The sequence below is a fragment of the Gobio gobio genome (genome assembly GCF_949357685.1).
Source record: "Gobio gobio genome assembly, chromosome: 25".
Taxonomy (NCBI): Eukaryota; Metazoa; Chordata; class Actinopteri; order Cypriniformes; family Gobionidae; genus Gobio; species Gobio gobio.
The window spans coordinates 42577232-42599001 of NC_137121.1; the positions used below are offsets into that span (position 1 = coordinate 42577232).

At 42.4% G+C, this 21770-nt stretch overlaps 2 protein-coding genes across 2 annotated transcripts in view; both read left to right on the forward strand.

Moving 5' to 3' along the window:
• Positions 1–3201: 3201 nt before the first annotated feature.
• Positions 3202–7141, forward strand: LOC307121312 (calcitonin gene-related peptide 1; the record flags this gene model as incomplete). The annotated part of the gene is made up of 5 exons (XM_079808830.1): positions 3202–3281; positions 3367–3498; positions 3717–3890; positions 4248–4398; positions 7037–7141. The coding sequence occupies 5 exons, from the start codon at positions 3202–3204 to the stop codon at positions 7139–7141; spliced, it is 642 nt and encodes a 213-aa protein (XP_079664956.1).
• The window catches only part of insc (INSC spindle orientation adaptor protein), a 75623-nt gene continuing 60880 nt past the window's right edge, over positions 7028–21770 (forward strand). The window contains exon 1 of the mRNA XM_079809104.1: positions 7028–7321. The gene's annotated coding sequence lies outside the window, so the exon portion shown is untranslated. The remainder of the gene's footprint in view (positions 7322–21770) is intronic.

Sequence of the window (21770 nt, forward strand, 5' to 3'; positions counted from 1 at the left end):
CGTACAGTTTTCTATTGAGTAGCAACAACTATAGAAACGTTCGGAGGTTTGATATTTTCTGATATGTCTGTCGTCATTAACAACGCTGTATAACAAACGTGACTGGCGCCATCTTGTGTCCATTCTGCAACTGTATTGAAAATGACTACTCGTCTTGTTGCCAGGACAATTGTCTTTTTATTTTACATTTATAATGAATTATAACGTAACAGGCTGGATGTATCCCTTACATATTAGGACCTTTATTACAAACAAAACAGATGATAGAAAGGTCATATATTTTGTCCACAAAAAAAAAAGGATTTTTGAATATGATTTTTTGTTTTTGTAAGGCATAAAATGACTTGAGACTCGACTCGGACTCGTGACACAAGACTCCAGACTTGACTCGGACTCCAGATGAAACACTTGTGAACATCTCTGACAGGTGGTCAAAAAGTGAATTTCAGGCCCTGCTGGAGCACCTCAGCGGTCTGATTCGGGAACCGGGCCTGTATGATCCGTCAAAACAATGGCATCCGACTGCGTGAAATACAGCAAAGACTTGTAGAAGACAATGTAAACTTTGAAGTTTACCTAACCCTAACCCTAACCCTAACCCTAACTTTGAAGGTGTCAGCCTTTCTACCATTTCCCGTGTCCCCCATCGCAACAGGGTAAGCATGAAGCAAGTGTACAGAGTAGCCTTTGAGTTCAGTTCAGAAAGGGTCAAAGGTCTATGATATCAGTAAGTGTGCACTTTCAGCACTGATGCTCACAGTACAGGTTTGTAGCCTACAGTTATTGTCCTATACTGTTACTGGAACTGCACTAGTGTATGTAAATCAGGAGTGCTGTCTTTCTGTAACTCTTGCAAAACTATTTATCTATCTCTTTTACATATAGATGGCGAATGGATTCCATGGAAAGGCCCCATGAATGTATTTTTGTAGATGAAGCAGGGTTCAATCTGGCGAAGAGGAGAAGGAGAGGCTGGACCATTGTGGAAGTCCCTGGCCAGCGTGGTGTGGAGCCATAAGCCATGGGGTCACGCAACCCTGGGGCCATATAACACTGACCATCTCCTTACATTTCTGGGGGTCTTCGGGATGGTTATTTTGAACGAAGTCCTCAGGCCGGACCAGCACGGAGACGGGATGCTGAGGCAGAATGAGGCTCTCGTTGACTTTGATTTTGCAATTGCACAATATTTTGTGTAATACGCTTTTCATTTAGAGGTGTCTTTGTTCTTTGGCCTTACTTTATTTTTATGCTGAAAATACAGAAATTCAATACTGTATTACTTGCAGTATTTGCTGTACTGAGTTGTGAATTATTTACTATTTATGGAAAAATTACTTTCTATATGCAATAAAAAAAAAAATTCTCTGTAACTACATGCCCTGGACGCTGTGTTCTCAGTTTTCTGATGTAGTGTCTAATGAGTGTTCATATATTGACTGGCTGGGTTTATGTTCTGAAAGTATTGTTTGATTTTGCCAGAAGAGTCAGGGGTTTTGTGAATGTAGTTTAAAGACTGGGTTTTGTGTTTAACGTTTTTAGAATATGGGTGAAGGTTTCAAGAAATGTGTTTTAGCAATTGTGAAATACTGTAAATGGTAATGAAATGGGCCAATGACCTTTGACATTTATTCCTTGCTGTCTAAAACCGTAAAGTTTACTCAATGCTGTGAACTGAACACACAAAGCTAACTGTTTGCTAAAATAACACAATAACACTGTGACCACCAGAACGCCGGCCGCTCACACACACTCAGCGGCGGGTCATCAGAGAAGAACAGAGCCACTGCAAGAGGAAGTTATCCTCATTCAAGAGGTGCGCCGATAAAGCATTATAATAAACACTGCAAGATTCCATTAAATAAAAGAATTCTCCAATTTAAAGGGTTAGTTCACCCAAAAATGAAAATCCTGTCATTAATTACTTACCCTCATGTCGTTCGACACCCATAAGACAGAATAGTTTACCCGGCGAGAATAGTTTTTGTGCGCAAAAAAACCCTAAATAACGACTTATATAGTGATGACGATTTCAAAACACTGCATCATGAAGCTTCGAAGCGTTATGAGTCAGTGAGTCGATTCAGTGGTTTGGATCGCCAAAGTCACGTGATTTCAGCAGTTTGGCGGTTTGACACACTATCCGAATCATGAATCGACTCACTGATTCATAACGCTTCGAAGCTTCATGATGCATTGTTTTGAAATCGGTCATCACTATATAAGTCGTTATTTAGGTTTTTTTTACGCACAAAAACTATTCTCGCCGCTTTATAAAGTTATTGTAGAACCTGCACTGTAGTGAGATGGATTGTAATGACGTCTTTAGTACCTTTTAATGGTCTTGAGAGTGAACCGTGCATTGAGCCAATGGAGGCCTTTCAGAGCATCAGATTTACACTAAAATATCTTCATTTTGTGTCTGAAGATGAACGGAGGTCTTACGGGTGTCCAACCACATGAGGGTAAGTCATTAATGACAGAATTTTCAATTTTGGGTGAACTAACCCTTAATGTCATGGTGACTGTAATATTAGTTGAATGTATTGTTACTTATATATATATTTAATCACACATATAAAAGATTGTTTCATTCCCGTCTTGTGTTCCTCTTGCTGCCACTCCCAGAGCAACACAGGCTGTCCCAGTGCTGTCCCCACTGGCCCTCGACTGATGGACACTAATGAAAGCTCACAGTAAAGGGTTATATTACAGCTTATGATCCCTGTCTAACTCAGATTCACTAACTCAGTGTTGTGGTAGTGCTCCTCTCTGACCAGCAGATGGCCACAGCATCCCACAGCTCCGGATGGCAGGAAAACACGGATCTCTCAGAGTGTTCACCCAGAGCCCGTGCAGATATCAGAGCGGGAGTTTAGTGGAGTGACGTCACAGTCGATCTTCAGACATTATCAGTGCGCCAGAGCCATGGGACGGGCGCTGATTGGCTGATGGGCGCCCTTCTGTGCTCTGATTGGCCGATGGGAGATAATTAAACACCTACACAGATAGCCCTCAACTCCTCATGGTGGATATATAAGGGCTTGACCACTGGAGCCACACACAGTTGTACCGAGGTGGTCTTCAAGTTCAGAGAGTCTTTACGGGACAGCGAGACAAGGTGAGGTAAGACCCTAACGCCGGACGGGGAGTCTTCACAGAGGACGCTATAACGCCTGTGTGTTTGTGTCCCAGGGCACCATGTTCATGCTGAAGATCTCTGCCTTCCTCATCGCGTATGCCGCAGTGGTGTGCCAGATGTCCAGCGCTGCGCCGGCCAGGTAAAGCCTCCCCTTCCTTCCTCAGGTGGAGAACTCCTCTGCCTCACTGTCTCATGTGTGTGTGTGTGTGTGTGTGTGTGTTCAGACCCGCCTCAGAGTCTCTGACAGACAGACTGGCGCTCATGGACTACGAGGCACGGAGATTATTGAGCGCTATAGTCAAAAACGTGGTGCAGATGACGGCGGAGGAGCTGGAGCAGACGAGCGATGACAACAGGTACGAGCTCCACAGGTCAGGGAAAGAGTGTGTGCGATCTCAGTAGATCCTAGTCTAGCGAGGAACCCCTTTATTTCAGCCCGTTTGCTGCATGTCTCTCTGCATGTCAGAAGCTCCACCTGAAGCATGTGTTAACCTGAGCATGATGTGGGAGCACTAACAGCGGGTGGGTGCATGTCTGTGATGATACGCCTGTCTGCATGTGTTTCTCCCGACAGCCAGGGCAGATTCCTGTCCAAGCGCTGCTCCAATCTCAGCACCTGCGTGCTGGGAAAACTCTCCCAGGAGCTGCACAAATTACAAACCTTCCCGCAGACGGACGTGGGCGCAGGGACGCCCGGCAAGAAGCGCAGCCTGCTCGAGGGCAATCAGTTCACGAGCTACGAGGAGACGTTTAACGCCATCTAACCCACCCCTCCCGTTGCATGTGGATCCTCCCTGCTTGACTGACCGCACACGAACGCCTTTTCTTTCTTTCTTTCTTTCTTCCATAAGGAGACGTTCCACACACATGCCTCTTGAGTAAATGTATCATAACTGATGATAAGAAAAGTTCAATAAAGGTATTTTTATATCAGGAGCTCCCATTTTATTGTCAAGTTATTAGTTACAAATGTGTACACGTGTTGCCTCTCCGAACCGTCTGCAGGTAAGATGATATCTGTCTGATAATGCACATGAAATATGATATCTGTGGTGGATAATGCTGTGAGTGTGTGCTGATGTGGTTCTCGCTCTGTGTTGGCCAGCGTGACGGCGCAGAAGCGCGCGTGTAACACCGCCACGTGTGTCACTCACCGGCTGGCCGACTTCCTGAGCCGCTCCGGCGGGATGGGCAGCAGCAGCTTCATCCCCACCAACGTGGGCTCCAGCGCCTTCGGCCGGCGCAGGAGAAGCGGGGTATGAGCGCACCTGTCCTGTGAGACACCTGTCCTGTGAGAGACCTGTCCTGTGTGACACCTGTCCTGTGTGGGCCACAGGTGTCTGACCGCCCTGTCTTCTCTCTTTCAGAGGTGAACTCCACCAAGCCTCTCTCTGATGCACTCCAGCACTTGTGTTATCCATATGTATTGACAGAGCGTCTACAACACAGAGAAATCTATAGATTTTTATACCAAATAAATCAGATTCATAAAGACATTGTGTGTTTATTGTGCATCTCTGCGGGGACAGGGCATGTGTGTGTGCGCTCCGTTGAACATCCATGCACAACACATCCGATCCCGGACAGCCAAAAATGCTTTTTCAGCGTCAGTGTTTGCATTAGAGAAGGCGTGTGTTGGGCATTAAGAAGGAACCGGCCGGACTGGATCATTGAATGTCCTGCTCTCCGCTCGTCCACAGGTCAAGATAAGGGCCATTATCTGCTCAATCAGTCCCCTCGTCATAACCCTATTATTATACAGCGTGCTGTGGTTTTAAAGTGCATTAGCTCAATCATCATTAGCTCATGGAGTCTGTCCCAGCTCACTCATGCGAGTGTTTGAGCAGTCGTTGTCCAACAGGTGGCGGAGCGAGACTCATTTTCAAAGCCTAGTTTTTACTCCAGATGAAAGGCTGGTGTGTGTTATAGACATGGATATGTTATTATAACCGTATGCAGATCTCAGTGTTTCTCGACGCTGATGACCAGAGCTCTTACTCCTTCAGAGGAGTTTCTCCTCAACGATACACACACACACACACACACACGAGGAGATCAATCCTTCACATCCTGCGGAGAAGCGGCGGGTCCTGTCATCTCTCCATGGTTCCAGTGTCTCTTTTCTTCAGCCACACAAAAAAATAAACAACACTTCTCTGATGATATTCACTTTCTTTATATTCATTTAATCTTAAAGCACATCACTAGAGGGAAATTCATAATCATGCATGAATGTTTCGCCAGTCATTATTAGCGACCCGGGTTTATATCTAACACAGATGGATTTCTGATAATATCAAACTCTCCTGAGGTTAGAGTAAGAGTTACTGAAGACGCCCCATCAGTGACAGTAATATCTGATCGCGTTCAGAACTTCTCTACAGTAAATCACTGCGTTCTGATGATTCTTCTGCGGTAACTGTGGGCTCTCTCACACACACTCGGCTCAATGTGACGGCAGATGCGACGCGAGTGTGTTCTGCTAGTGTAAGCCGGACGCAGTTCTCATGTTCACGTTGTTTAAATATCAAATGCACTGCTCATCTGTTCACCCATGGGCGTCTGGTCTGAACACCAGGTGTGGTCAGGAGCATTGTTGGAGCGTTGCTATTGGAGGAACTGAACACCACTGACCATTGACCAATACACACCTGCTCTAACACACACACACACTCACACACTCACACACACACACACACACACACACACATAAATATTTAAATATTAAAATGAAAGGATTCTGGAGAAGCGTTGTGTCTCTCCTCTTGTAAACAGTGAATCCTCCGGTGCGAACACAATTGGCTTTTAAAGGGAAAGGGAGATGAGACTCTGATTGGTTTATTGTTCGTTAATGCCCAAAACACACCCATGACTCATTAAGAGACGAGGCACGACCCTTTTGGACCATGAGCCGGATGTGCCAACCGTTTGCCCCGTCGTTAAACTAACAAAAGTGGATTCGGACACGCCGTAAGAGCTGACCCGAAATACGGCCCTATGAGTGAAACGTCACTTCATCAGTGTGTCATCGGCACCTGCTGGAATTAAAACGAAGTGCACTCATTCAGTCATCAAATATTAAAATATGGTTGTGCAGAACAAAATATACACTGTTACACACCTAACCCTAACCCTAACCCTACACACCTCAGGTCGTTAAAGACCCTAAACACAGGCGTTCTTTTATCATTCCCTTGTTTATCGGTCATAATGAATCGATTGAGGAATGCTAAGCAGGTCTAACCTTAAGAAATGAATGAGGTGTACGGGTTAAAGCACGGATCATGCTTTATTAATCCGAACTGGGAAACCGAGATATGCCCATTTACTGGAAGCACATTTTATAACCCGAAATTACAGGCATTATTTCAAAGAAATTCATTTTCCACGAGTTGTTTTTACGGTCTCCGTGAACTCAGCTGTGGAGCCTGAACTCTTGCGGTGTCCACATGGAAAGATGTGTTTTTTCTTCCTCGCTGGGCTCTGTACGCTTCCCAGTGATGTTGGTGCTCCTAATAGTGAACAGCTGTTTGTCGTTTAGACCTCCTCCTTCACAAACAGCAGACTCTGCTCGTAGAGACACTTCAGGCCTGCCTTCCTCAACATGGCTTTTGTTTTCATAGGCCTTTTTTCTTTCCACGGCTGATTTTTTCCACAGAGTAGATGAGGCGAAATCAGATACCCTAAAAGTCTAGGAATAACCGAACCCAGACGGCTCCTCCCAAAATCTGCCTTCTTCGGAGGTTTAAAAAAACACAGCCTCCTGTCACATAAGCCCGTTTCTTTCCCATGGCAGCTCTGGCTCTCCCGACTGTTTTCCTCTCTCGTCCCTCCCCTACTCCACATCTGGATTCCAGGCCCACGTTTATTTATGTGACTCCAGTTGTTTTTCAGGAGTTTAAAGTCCTGGAGTATGTGGCGTTGGATCCGCTGAAGTCTGCAATTACACCTCACCATAGCCGGTCCGTCAATTACACGTTTGACCACAGAATGCGCTGAGGAGCGGAGCCTGCGCTCATATGGCAGACAGAAATAGCCGGGTTTGGTGTCTGGTTGGACCGCGGCCCAGTAGAAAGTATGCTGATGACTGACGGAGAGATGTGGGCTCTGCACTCCTCAGACTAGAGCTCAGATCCGCGCGGACACGCTCCAGACGCTCCAGCCCTTCTCCAGCTCACAGTAAGTGCTGCTCCTTCACATGCCGATAGTTCACGGGGCATCATCTGCGCAGGGCCAGCTGGGTAACCCATCCCGAGTGATCTGTGACCCAGAGCTGTTTAGAAGGCCGAGAGCATCGCTCATGCTATCCGCTCTACAGCCTCATTCGGACAGTGGAATCGGACATTGCGTTATCATGGAAACGGTACTTTAAATACTTTTCTCACATTTGGAGCACAACATACGAGTCCAGATCGTGTTTGGTTTTACAGCAAACTTGCTTTGACTTGAGCCGAATCTGCCGAGTGTTTGTTTGAGTGTGTATTGATGGGCTGTGATGAGGACGGGTGTGGACGCGAGCAGGTTAAACACAGGTTGAGCTGACGCCGAGGGTTTGACCACTAATAACAGCGCTCAGACAAACGCATGCGTGGCTTCCCGTGGCTCAGGGTTCTGTTACTCCTCCATCCACACGCTCAAAGACTCTTTGTTTGGTGCGAGTCAGGCCTGCAGTTTCCTCCAGACCCACATCAGTGCCTCTCCTGCCGCGGATCCGCTTCAGAGGGGTTTGAGAGGGGCCAGAGTTCATGCCTTCACGTCTGCGGATGCTGGCGGGGTCTGGAGGTCAGACAGTTTCTGAATCAAGAGCAACACTTCTCTACGGGTGTGTGTGTGTGTGTGTTGAGAGAGCAGCGAGGCTCAGGTTTATCCAGATTACCTTAACCACGGATTCGCTGTCCTTGTTAATACAGAGGTAGGTCTATTAAAGGTCTCATGTGACGGTTCTGAAAAGAACATTATTGTGTGTATTTGGTCTAATGCAATGTGTTTACACGGTTTTAGGTTAAAAAGGTCATTATTTTACACATACCATTATTGTTGTCATTCTGATGAGCTCTGATTGGCCAGTGATCCAGTGCATTGTGATTGGCCCAATGTCACGCCCCTTAGCATATGTGGAACATCAGCTCAATACTGACAGGTGATAATGTATATAAAAGCTCCGCCTTCTCTCTGTGCGCATACGTTTGGGCGGTGTTATGAACAGGGGCGGTGCTAGAGGATTGACAGGGGGAGCTGCGCAATCATATATTTAGAAATACTATTAATAAATGTGAGCAAAACTTGGCCACTCAATATTTAACGTTCAGTTATTTTAACAAAATTTTTTTTTTTTTATCACAACAAAGTTTTAATTGTATTAAATTGAACAAGCACTCATTCATTATTCAATCAAATGTTCTTTAATATTTTGCATAGGCCTATTCATTGAACAAAATTTCAGTCAAGGACAATACGCCATTAAACAGCACCGGGGAAATATCAGTATACAACAATCATTTGCCGCGTTTACATTACAGATTTACACAAAACTTTTGCAATATTTTCTAAATGTCAATAAAATTGATTGCGAAATGACAGCGTTTCCTTTAACCAATGTTATGCGACTAAAATGTTTTTTTTCCTCTCGTGATAAGTAATTCCAAACATTATGCCACGTGTGTTGTTAGGTTTATGCATAACCCAGCCACCGCACGCCATTATTATTAATAGAAGGAGACTGTGTGTTATTCAAGCATTAATTAAAATTAAAAGAGTGAAAAGTTTGAATTTGATGGCGGTAACTCAAAGTTTTACCACTTCGTTATTTTGGCTTGGAATTTCGTTTGTTTGAAATATGAACTGAATTTAGAAATGCTTTTGAAATGAAAAACTTTGCGTTTTAAAATATATTTCTGAAATGAAGACAGCGTTTTGAGTGCAGTGCAGAATAATCTGTTCCTGAGTCACGGCCTTTTCTGTTATTGTGAGTGTACACAAATAACAGTAGACAGTTTATAGTTTATAATTATATCTTATCTGTATGGCTAAAAATGACGGAGTATTGTAAGTTGTTTCCGCTGTCATAAAGGACAGCAATGTGGCATAATGGCCCTATGTGGCAGCAATGCGTCACCGCACCAGGTGACCTGTAAAAGTTTCCATTGCATTTTTGCGGAAATGTCCTTTTTCGAATTACCTGAAAAACCACCTCATGCAAGTGAATTTTTTTTGCGATATATGGGAGTTTTTGCACAAATTGATACCCTTGTGTTCTCGCTTTGTGCCAGAGAAGAAGGCTACTTCAACATGTTCAAAATATATTGCAGAATAATTACAAAATCACATGATGTAGTCATACTATTCGACCGGTAGTCATGTTAGCACATACTAACGGTCATTAGTGTAGTGTGTGTGGGCGCTGGTCAGTGGGTGGTGGCCGAGGCTCATGGATGAACGAGGGGAGCGAAGGCTGTGGTCTGATCGAACAGCTCGTCTCTGAAACACATGTGACTTGAGGCTGAGCTCTAATTGGCTTGTTTCAGATTGACCTCTGACCCGCTCACTTATATATTTTGGCCTTGTGTGATTGGACTTTCAAGTAGGCGCAATATCTCTTCCGAGGTTAATTTAAATTCCGTTATATCTTTACAAAAAAAACCCTTCACAAGGCGTTAAAATGAAGAATAACTAAGGATCGAGGAGCTTGGATGCTTGGATTACTTTATTACAGACAATATACCCACATCAAACTCAAATTCACTGATTCATGGTGCCTTATTTCATGCTTTAACAGCTGATCTGAGCGCTTTCTCTCCCTCCATTGACAGATACACAACCGCCACGTTCATGCCCCAGAGAGGCAGTACAGACATCGTTACAGTGATCATGTGACTCCAGCGGGTTTCATTTGTCCAGTCGTGGCCATACACACACGTCTTTAAACTGACTCGTCAGGGTGAGTGTGTCTGTATTCCTCATGTCAATAGTGAATCCTCTCATGGTGCAGCACAACTGGCTTTTAAAGGGAAAGGGAGATGAGACTCTGATTGGTTTATTGCTCGTTACGCCCAAAACACACCAAGATGTCTTTTCTGGCCCTTGAAAGTGTTCACTAAACAGCTGTCTATGGAGGGGTCAGAGAGCTCTGGGGTAATCAGAAATATCTTCACCTGTGTCTGAAGAACGTCAAAAGTGTCAAAACGTACATTTTAGTGTCTTTGGATAGATGCTGAAACATACTGATAGCATAAAGTAAACATTATTACATATTTACAGCTAAAACACTTAAAATATTTATGAATCTTTTATATCATAAAGATGTTTGTATAACTGCGCCATTTTATAGATAAATTGTAGATCTCTTAACCCTACCCCAAACCTAAACATAACCGTTTTAGAGAGGATATACAAACAAAATAAAATGAAATGAATAGAAATGTTTGGGGAAATGACACTTTCAGTAACAATACAGCATTAAGAGGATATGTTGAGCTGCTAATCCCTCTCCGACATCTAAACCGGCCCATAACCATTCCTCTAAACTACACACAGTTATGAAGACAAGAGTAATCACAGTGTCAGAAGCTCAATGAGATGAAGATCGCTGGATAAAGGCCTGGACTTGGGTCTGGTGTTTGCAATCGTATGGACTCTAATGAGATTGAGATGGTTCTGGTTTTGGTGTATTTTGTGGGTCTGTTGTCAGTCTGGGACGGTTAGGTTCTGGTTTTGGTGTATTTTGTGGGTCTGTTGTCAGTCTGGGACGGTTAGGTTCTGGTTTTGGTGTATTTTGTGGGTCTGTTGTCAGTCTGGGACAGTTAGGTTCTGGTTTTGGTGTATTTTGTGGGTCTGTTGTCAGTCTGGGACAGTTAGGTTCTGGTTTTGGTGTATTTTGTGGGTCTGTTGTCAGTCTGGGACGGTTAGGTTCTGGTTTTGGTGTATTTTGTGGGTCTGTTGTCAGTCTGGGACGGTTAGGTTCTGGTTTTGGTGTATTTTGTGGGTCTGTTGTCAGTCTGGGACGGTTAGGTTCTGGTTTTGGTGTATTTTGTGGGTCTGTTGTCAGTCTGGGACGGTTAGGTTCTGGTTTTGGTGTATTTTTGAGTGGTTTCATGTCTGTTTTGTCTTGTTAAAAGCGTAAACTGGGCTTAATAACTGCGACTGAACACAAAATGTCATTGATATGACAATTGACAACAGAATCCAGATATGAATTAGCCTGGCTCCGCCCTCCTAAGTACTTTCACTCAATTGTCATTTTCCTTCAGGACTCCGTCTGGGACTGCTGTATATTCTCTGGTTTTCTCCGGTCCAATTTTAACTGGTCCAATCAGCAAACAGAGGGAGTAGCTGAGAACGATAATGTCGATGTCGTGCGCTAGTTTGAGAGACATACCTATGACTAGGGATGAAACGTATGGAAATTTCACATCACGATTATAGTGACCCAAATTATCACGGTTATCAATATTATCACGGTTTTGTTCAAATGAGATGAAAGTGTTCAAAAAGAACAGATGGACACTTAAAACATTTCAACAAGTTTTATATTTGAAAATAAACAAACAACAAATAAATCAAGCAGCTCTATGCACTTTTTTAAGCTATGTTCTGTGGGATATCCTTCCTTATAATGACCGTCGTCAATAGCAACGCATAAATAATAATACTTTGGTGTAAATATAATCTCTAATATTATCTCTGTAAATATATGCTCAAGCAATATTCTCATCAGTGTTCAGCTATGACACATTTAAATCAGCATATTTTGTGTTAGAGCCCAAACAGTATCCTAGTGAAATAATGCATATCCATATATATATTTCCATATGGTTTGACAGTTTATTTTATTAAATATCAAAATGTGTGCATCATACCTGACACCTAGATGAACACTTTACAGTCAGTTTTATGACTGTCATCCCCTTCAAATGCTAGTGAAGTTTGAAACGTGTAATGTTACCAATGTTGTGTGTAACTTTAGAGACGGTCCCTAAATTTGCCAGCGTTATGCCAGTCATATCAGATGTGCTGTGGTTCTGCTGTGTTTGTTTGAAACTATTTTCGCTGCTGAAATAGAATAAAAACAGTCAAACACTGTATGATGAGTGAACCTCCTGCATACATCGCACGTTTTGAGTGCAGATTTCAGCGTGTGAGAGCGGCGCGTGCTCTGAACAAAACTCCGGCTAATCTGAACGCCTCTGATTATGAGACGTTGCATTCATAAACACGTGTGAGTGGGAATAACGTTAACTTTCACTCGTATTTGTTAATGTCAAGCCCTGATTATTATCCCTTAAATGTCGCCCTAGTCTTGACTGAACTTGTTCGTTCGCTTCACGTTATTATTTCCCAGACGTAGTTTTGGTATTGAGGTCAAAGTCCACTTGCCTTGCATTCGCAGATTTGAAGAGTTCCAGCGACTTTCTTCTGGCATGTTCTGCAGACAGGGTGACCATCTTCCATTAAGTTTCCCTCAGGACTTTTGTAAAAGCCAAAATATGACCACACCTCAGATTTGGTCCTTTTAGAAGTCTGAACAATCCCCCGAGAGCTGTCACTGCCTTCTGCCATTTCTTCTCATTAAAAAAAACAGCGGCGCTGCGCCAGACTGACCTGACTGGACAAGATTTACCGCGAGTTTTCACAATCCTGATAATCACACGCGGTTTTAATGATAATTCAATTTTAAACGATATTACTAACCGTCACTAAATTTTATCGTGGTTTATCGTGAAACCGGTAATCATTTCATCCCTACCTATGACCAAACGTTAGCGACTGGCTATGGCAGATCCAATAGTTTTAATCTTCAACAGAGTTCCCGCCTTCAAGGAAGTAAACGCTGGTCAATGGAGAGCGGCCAGACTCTCTGAACAAGTGAAGAGTCTGGTAAGACCAGGCTAGATATCAATGCTATGGTTTTAATATTCATACGTAAGAATTCGTACACATTTGTATGTCTGTAAAGTTGTTCATATGTAAATATTTAGCTTTTGTCATGATGGGATAGGAAAAAGGATGGAAGACTCATTTGCAGAGGAAGTAGATTTTAATAAATGAACAAAACTACAAAACAAATACACTCGCGGGGGGGAAACTCAAACATAATAAGCACAACACATTAGGGTCAGGATCAAGGCGCAGGGCAAACCGGAGACATCAGGACAGAACAACGACATAACGAAGACAAAGACAATAGATCAGCGCAGGACAGAAAACACAGGGAGATTAAATAAGGGACAAACAAGGCAGGTAACGAGGAACAACAGGTGGGGCAAATTAATCAATGATTGGATAACAAGAGGGGTGGAAACAGACAATGACAAGAGAATACGCTAAAAATAACAAAACCCCACGTGCTCCACGAGACAGGACAGACATGTGACAGCGTTTTAGGGTGTACTCACACTAGCCAGTTTGAACCGTGCCCGAGTGCGTTTGACCACCAAAGCGCGGTTCGTTTGACTAGTGTGAGTGATCCGAACCGTGCTCGGGCGCGGCTCGATTAGCCGGCCCTGGCCCGCTTGGAAGAGGTGGGCCAGAGCGCGGTTCAGTTGGACTCGGGCGCGGTTCCCATGCAGTGTGAGCGCTAACCGTGCTGGAGCACGGAACAGCTGCGCGCTACTATCAACATTACAACAGCAAACACCAAACTATTACTACTTGGATACACTTTTCAATTAATTCAATTATATTTAGGTTTATAATGGTTCTGGTTCTCACCTTATTGATGAACATGAATTGAAGTTTGCGGGTAAAGCTGCAAATTCCTCCGTCAAAGTCAGCTGCCTCCGTAATAATCTTCTGATATGTGCAGTGCAATCAAGTGAAAATCGCTGCGCGGCATAAATTATAAATGTATTAGGCAGTCTATTAGCGAAAGTGCTTTTCTTCCTGTCTTCTTCAAAACAAAAAGTTGCATCGTGAATGACTTAAGCGTGCTCCGGCCCGGTACGTTAAGTGCAATGTGAGTGCAGGCCAGCGGGGGAGTGGGGAGGGGGGACAATCGCGCTCGTACAAGGCAACCATGCCTAGTGTGAGTACACCCTTAGTGCTGTCAATATTGTGTGTTTCAGTGTCTATGGAAACGTAAGTAAATGTTTGTGTTACTTTGTGCAGTGTTTACTCCTGTAAAGTTGAGTGAGTGGATCTAGAGCGAGTGAGTGGAGGCGGGGCTCATTTGCATATTCATGAATACTAAATGAGGCAAGGGTGTCGAGTTTTAATGCAAAAAAAATTATTAAATATGTAATTTTGGTGATCAAAGATGAGTTTTAAGGGATAAAATGATTGACTTTAAGATGCACATTCATTCCAACTAAGTGAACTTCTTTTCCACATGACCACAGAAGATCACATATCAATGGCATAGACTTTGCATGACAAATAAAGCATATAAAGATACACAAATGTCCTCCGTCTTGTAATGCAGCAGAATCCTGTGTGTAGACGTGATGATCTCTGTGAAGACTATAATCTGCTCAGTAATACGTGGCATGTTCTCTGCATCTCCTCTGTTTCCAGTGGAAAGGCTGAAGCCGCTCTCAATAGCGTGTCTAAGTCAGGAAAGCACAGGCCTGTTTCCGCTGGTAGTTTGCTATTCTCTTTGTCTACGGGAGCCTGTGACAGTCAAAGGCAGCTGTTTTATCACAGGCGGAATTCACTGGAGGAATGACTGGCAGATCGCTGGCGTTTGTGTAGTGTGTGCATAACCATGTGTTTGAGCAATCTGAGGGCATTAGTGTTTGGACACCACAGGCTGCTGGAGTACAGGACTCTACCCCGTCTCCATGTGTGCATGTGAAGGACATCCCAGAGGGAGTCTGTCATCGCGACCCATGGCTTCACACACATCCTCAAACAGCTGATGAAACGCCACCGAGCCCCTTCAGGGCAAACCAAGACTTCCAAAGAGGACACCATTTGAACCAGGACACGCTTTAGTGTCTTCATGCACACATTAAGCAGTAGTGTTTTACAAAAGCACTGTAAACCAGCTCCAGTGATCCATGCTCAACACATTAGACATCCTAGTATCTTTAGTGATCGGTTGGTCTATAGTGATAACGGATGGTGTGTGTTTGTGGTGGGGAAGGTTGTGTGCTGTGATGGCAGTGGAGATGAATGCAGAGCACATGGACAGCATGAGAGTCTCGTTACACTCATTCATTATTAAGGGGCTGAAGGTGCTTCCCGTCTGCTGGAAGTCTCACCGTTTCATTGGACATGAGCGTCTCTGTAACTCTGAAGATGTTCTCTGAGCTCCTGAAGACTTTCGCTGTAACCCTCCCGTCCTCTGTGCCTTTGGATGATAGCCGCTTTTAGTCCGTTCACAAAAGGTAAGACACGCTTTATTTCTGTCTGCGTGCATCTGTTCCTCGACCTCTGTCCTTCAATGTCACGGTGAGGAACACGTTTGACACTTTGCATTTGAAATGGCAAAGGATTGTCGTGTGGACTGTGGTGTGGTTTATTAGACAGATGTACTGAGGGAGGCTATTATTCGAGTGTGTGTGTGTGTGTGTAGAGGGAGGGTCTCTGCAAAGCGTAACCTGACCTCACTCAGACATCTGTCCTCTTCATGAGGGAAGTCTTCAGTGTGCATGGACCTCACCGCACTAACACAGAAGCGCTTCTCCTCGAGTAAACCTGCTTCTCTGCTTTATAATGTTGTGGTGAGGTCAGTAAGTGATAGCAGGTGGACTTTCATTCAGTGTCTACAGTCATCATGAGTATGGTCAACATGGCCGCCGCCAGCTATGAGGTCACCTGTGAGGTATTTGTCTGAGTATTAGAGTATTCACACTACTTTAGTGCTGCAAAGATATCTTCTCGCCACGCTTCAGTAAACCTTGCGAGATGTAAGCAGCTAAATTTCGTATTTTTACAGCTGGTTTAGGATATAAATGTTAAACAACCTAGAAAAATAATCGGCAAAAAAAAAAAAAAAAGATATCGCCATTTTTTATTAATGTTTAGGTTTGCAGGATAAGAGTTAAGGGATCTAAAATATATCTATAACATGGTAAAAATGTAACTACATAAATATATTTATGATATAAATGATTTGTAAATATATGTGATGATTTGAACTGTAAATATATAATACTGCTTCTGTTTTAGAGCATCTACTCTATGCACGGGGGTTGTCCCGTTGGCCAGAGCCACTCATCAGCTGAGGTGCTCCTCTCTCAGTCTATGGCCATTACCCCTGTTCTGCTTTCCCTCCGCTAAAGATCCACCCATTCCGCCAATCCGCTCCGTGTTTTCCCGCTCTCTCCCCAGTGTCACTCAGAGTCTGTGTGTGGAAATCTGGAAAGCGGAGGCAACAGTTCCAGAATGTCGTTGCATTAACAGAACGCATTACAATCCACAGAATTAGTAATTTGGTAGTTTGTTTTTGTATTTCTGTCGGTATTATTTTGCTCCTGATCTTCTAATAGTGCTAACAACTTGTACAAAATAAGTTCTTGGAAGAGAATTATAATTCTTGTCTAATCAAGTTTTTGTACCCGATCTGATCTAATATAAATAACAGCAACTTTGCTGTCGATTGCACGCTTTGCAGATAATATATAGGCCTAATTTCATATAATAACCCATTTATAAATTACTTTTGATATCATTCTTATTACTATTTATATATCTTTTAAAGTGTCATTAATGTAAAATACTAAATAAAATATCCTACTTAAAATTTTATTTTGACAATTTAGTAGAATAATTGAAAAACTGATAACAGAAAAATCTGAATGCCATTAAAAGATAATCATCTAAAAGGTAATTTTTTTATGACTTATGTACAAGCATATCAATTTTTACTTATTTAATTGTCCATATTTTAATTGAAGATATCTCATAATAAAAAAAATAATAGATTTTGTCATAATAGAAATCACTCAATTAACCTATAGGTTTTAATGAAAGTGAAGATGCCTGAAATGTACATCATGTAAAATAAGTATTACATTTAAAAACAATAACACCAGTAACAACATGCCACTTGGGGCCTTCTGTGCCAAATATGGCTGGGTCATCTTACCCCAAGGGTCTAATTTTATCTTTTTACTTCGAAATAAAAGCTATAACATTTACTCCACAAAACCAAAAACATTGCGTCTGCAAATCCATCACTATTTTTGATAGACACAAAATTAGATAAAAACTGTTATGACTGGCTAAATCTCACAAATATTGATATTCAGATGAAATGACAAAATTAATAATAGTATATTTATTCATCAAAAGATGAGATTGTGTGTCGTCTATGGTCAGGAGAAACCCTGAGGGCTCAGAGAGAGAGAGAGGGAGAGCCCACTGAGCATCAGCCAGATCAGACACTTACAGGTTTAGTGAGAGTAAGATGGATCTTTTGTATGGACAAGCACCCAATCCTCCACCCCAGTGGCCCTTTATTGGTTTGGGCCCCTCAGAATGTCTGCTTGCACCTGCAGAGAACACCAAGGTGAAGTCAGAGAGATCTGAGCTCCTGAAGCCTGCTCTCCACTCGCCGCCTCAGCCGATCTCCTTCAGCTTCATCACCCCACACTCATGCTTTGTTTAGTGTTCATTATTGGCTGCTTTGTCCTGCCATTGGCGATTGAGCACATGCACTCATGAGCAAACAAGCGTGAGGAAGTGTTTAGTAGCCGGTGATTTGTAATGATGGATGCAGTGTTTATGAAACACTGAGCCGATACCTGCCCTCCGTTCAGCATTCGCTTGTGATAAAGCGCCTTGTAAATGCATTACTGTGACAGCCAGTTTTAGAAAGTAATGACCGTTTGGCCAGACCTGGGTCATTTGTTCCACTTATACCGCAGTTACCACATGTTTATGATGTGTTTATCAGGTTTCACATTTACTTGATGCCACTGTTTGGACATCCTGATGAGAAACTGCTCAAGCTGCCGTTACTGTAATGCAGTCAACAAACCCGCTGTCTAATCTAAACCCTGGGGTAATTACAAGCAGTGTGAAGTGAAGCAAGAGAACCCAGGATTTCGTTTACTCAGGGTTTATATTTTTAGTGTGAAGTGCTCTTGTATATTCAGAGAGAATCTCCAGGCTTGATGAAGTGTTGTTTTATCTCGAGTCCCGTAGGTCTGTTGTTAACAGAGGTCAGGAAAGATCTTTCCTCAAGCAGGAGATGTATCGCATCTCAGATGTGGCTTTACTGATGTGAATGAGCTCTGGCAATCTCTGAGGTCGGGGAGGGAAATGGGAATCTCAGCAGGATATATCTTCACGATCAGTCAGCGCTGTAAGATCAGATCCCTTTATGGGGATAGAGAAATGTAGACATCAATAAGATCTCAGGGTGCGTTCACACTCGTCATGTTTGGTTGGGTTAAAGCGACCCCTGGTGCGATTGCTGGGTTAGTGCGGTTCATCTGAACACATGTGAACCCTGGAGCGCACCAAACAAGCGGACGAGACGCTAAAGAGACGGGTCTGGGTCCGCTTCCAAACCAACTCTGGTGCGGTTCCACTGATATATGAACGCAACACGGACCAAAGACATGTGAACAAACCAAAAACAGGATGTGATGTCACAAGATGCGACGCTACAAGTCAGCGGATTTGACGACGCGGATAGATCGGTGTGTCCACAATGAGTAGAGGGCAAACATGTGTGTCAAGCCGCTTTAGCATTATAACCCTTTGTTCTGACTATCTATAAATATATTTTTTATCCTGATGGGGTTTTGGTTTCCTTGCCACTGTTGCCTCTGGCTTGGCGTGCTCAGTTGGGGACACTAAATTTTTCAACTAAACATCGAAATAAATCTAATTATTAAACTAAATTAACCGTATAAACTAAATTACTGATCTAAAGCCCACACTGTCATTGTATGATAATTGAAATGAACTGATGACATCAGCGTTTTCTCCAGAGCGGCTGAATAAAATTATGCTGCATTATTTTCCTGTTTAACACTGTAAAGCTGCTTTGAAACAATCTGCATTGTTAAAAGTGCTGTATAAATAAAGTTGACTTGACTTGACTTGACAATTAGAGATATCTGCAATTATAAATGTACTAGTAAGAAATTCGATTTGAGATATCTGTAATATATATTTTGACTAGTCAAAACTCCATTTGAGATATCTGTAATGATGTCATAGATATCTTTAAAAGACGTGTCATTTATCCGCAAAGGTAATTAGAGACTAATAGTAGTTTCGACTAGTCACAATTATATTTTAAGATTATTGTGAATTGTACTTGCTCCTAGTCGAATCCGCTGTTGCGTGACGTGAAACTACATTTCCTCAGCACCACCCAGAGTTTTTGAAAGTTTTTCTTTTGCTATGTGAGCAAATGAGCACACAAAAAAATATTTAATGTATTCTCTCATTCACAGCTATAATATTTAACCCAACTATGATGACTTCCGCTCTGAGAAACCCGGAAATGTGAAAAGGGTCAATTTTATTACCTGAAAACCAGGCCAGGCCATTCTCAGATTTTTTGGCACACTCCTAGAAGACAATATGGTTAGAAAAGGCGGGGCTTAGCAATATCTATAAAATAATTTCGTCTAGTCAGAATGTTCATTCAAGATATCCACACTGAAATTCTTCCTAGTCACAAAGCTGAATGCAGATGTCTATAATTAAATTGAAGATATCTTTAAATGAGTTTTGACTGGGACGAATTCCAATTCAAGATATCTCTAATTAAGTTTTGCCTAGTCAAAAATCCAGTTCAAGATATCTACTACTATAATTTGACTAGTAATAAATTACTTAAAGATATCTACACATGTATTTTCGGATAATTTAAAAAACGACAAATTAAATATATCTCCAATTTGATTATGACTAGACAAAACCCAGTTAGAGATATCTCTAATTTAATCGCCACTAGTGCAAGAAATCCCAGTGGAAATTAATTTTTTTACAATTTCTACTAGTCAAAACTCATTTGTAGATATCTGAAAATATTTTCCAATTGAAGTCAATGGAAGAATATGATGTCATAAAAGCATTGTGGTTATCTAAATTGCAATTACGACGTATTAGCTCATTTGCATTTAAAGAGACACACACGAAAGCCGTGTGTTTTTGCTCACACCCAAATAGAGGCAAATTTGGCAAGCAATAATCAATGATCTGGGGGTATTTTGAGCTGAAACTTCACACACACATTCTGGGCACAGCAGAGGTTTATATCACATCTTGTGAAAAGCGGCATAATGTGTCTGCTGTAGTGTCTATAGAAATGCACACATATTCTTTTGGATGGCAAATCTTATTTGAGTACAGAGACTCAAAACTCAATCACAGCGTCTTCAGAATCTGACTGCAGTTTCGGACAAGACCCAAACATATAACGTTACTTTCTCTGCTTTATACACTACATCTCCTAAAACTGAAGCTTAAATCACACTCTTTCATTAGTCATCCCGATATCCAAACACTTGATTCCCGTGAGTGGGCTCTCATCGGGAGATGGTTTCCAGCGGCTCTTGACCTGCCCCTGAACGAGCGCTGTGGGTCAGCCGGCTTGACCTGTCTCCTTCACGCTGAGAGCTCTCCAGGAAGAAAGAGTTTCAATGCAAACAATGCAGTTTAGGCAGAACTTCTGCGCTCCTGTCACATGAATACAGCTTTCGATCGCTTCTGTAATCGGACTAATCTTCACTACATTTTCATGACACTTGGATGCTTTTCATACAAAGTGCATGTGTGTGAATGAATGGTAAGGTTGTTGTCACACATTCGTGTTGTCAGCCTGGTCTCCTCGTTAATACGTAACTTTCAAAGACACAAAACATACGTTTTTGTACATTTGGCTAGGGGCTGAAACGTAAAATATGGATGTATTGGCGACATTTAAACATACCATTATTAAGTTTTTACTAGAGCCAGACCAATTTTATCAGCCGATATGAGCCTAACGCAGATATATTGGCATCGGCGTATATGCCGGCGATATGAATGTGCGCCCAAGCGTCTCACAGCACGCGAATATTCACACAAAATGATGTCAAAATGGCAGTCTTGTCGCGTATCATCATAAACATAGCCGGTTATGTCTTAAGTGAACGTAAACATGACATTTGCCAGTCACCGCCAATGTTTTTAGTCATTTTACCAAGTTTCATGACCCACAGGATATCTTGTATCAATGTCTGAACATGCAATATATCAGAAGAAAGAGCAGAGCCTCAAAAAAAGCAACATTTTGAAGAAAAAAGCTGAGAAAATCGCAACTAGCTTGCATACAGATGTGATTCAGAGCGATGATCAGAGTCCATCAACACCCCAAAGCTTCACCGTCCCATAGCTCATCCTGGGTCTACATCTCATTCAATGACTTTAGGCAGTTTTGATTTAGATGCTGCTTAATGTTGATGATTGTGTTATTTGTCATATACATCTGCTTATAAGAGAACGCTCGTTATGCTTCTTCTTCTCCTGTGTTTTGATCAGATTCTGTACTCATGCAGGAGATGTGCAATAGCGCCCCCTACCGTATAACACAGAAAAATCTTGTCAAGCGTTTTCTAATAAAAGACGAGATAGCAAAAGACAGAATAACTGTAATAAGGGTTTATCTATATTTATACACTGAAGACTATGCAGTGATTTTTGACATTTGATCACTATTTCTGTACCTGGAAATCTAGTTTAG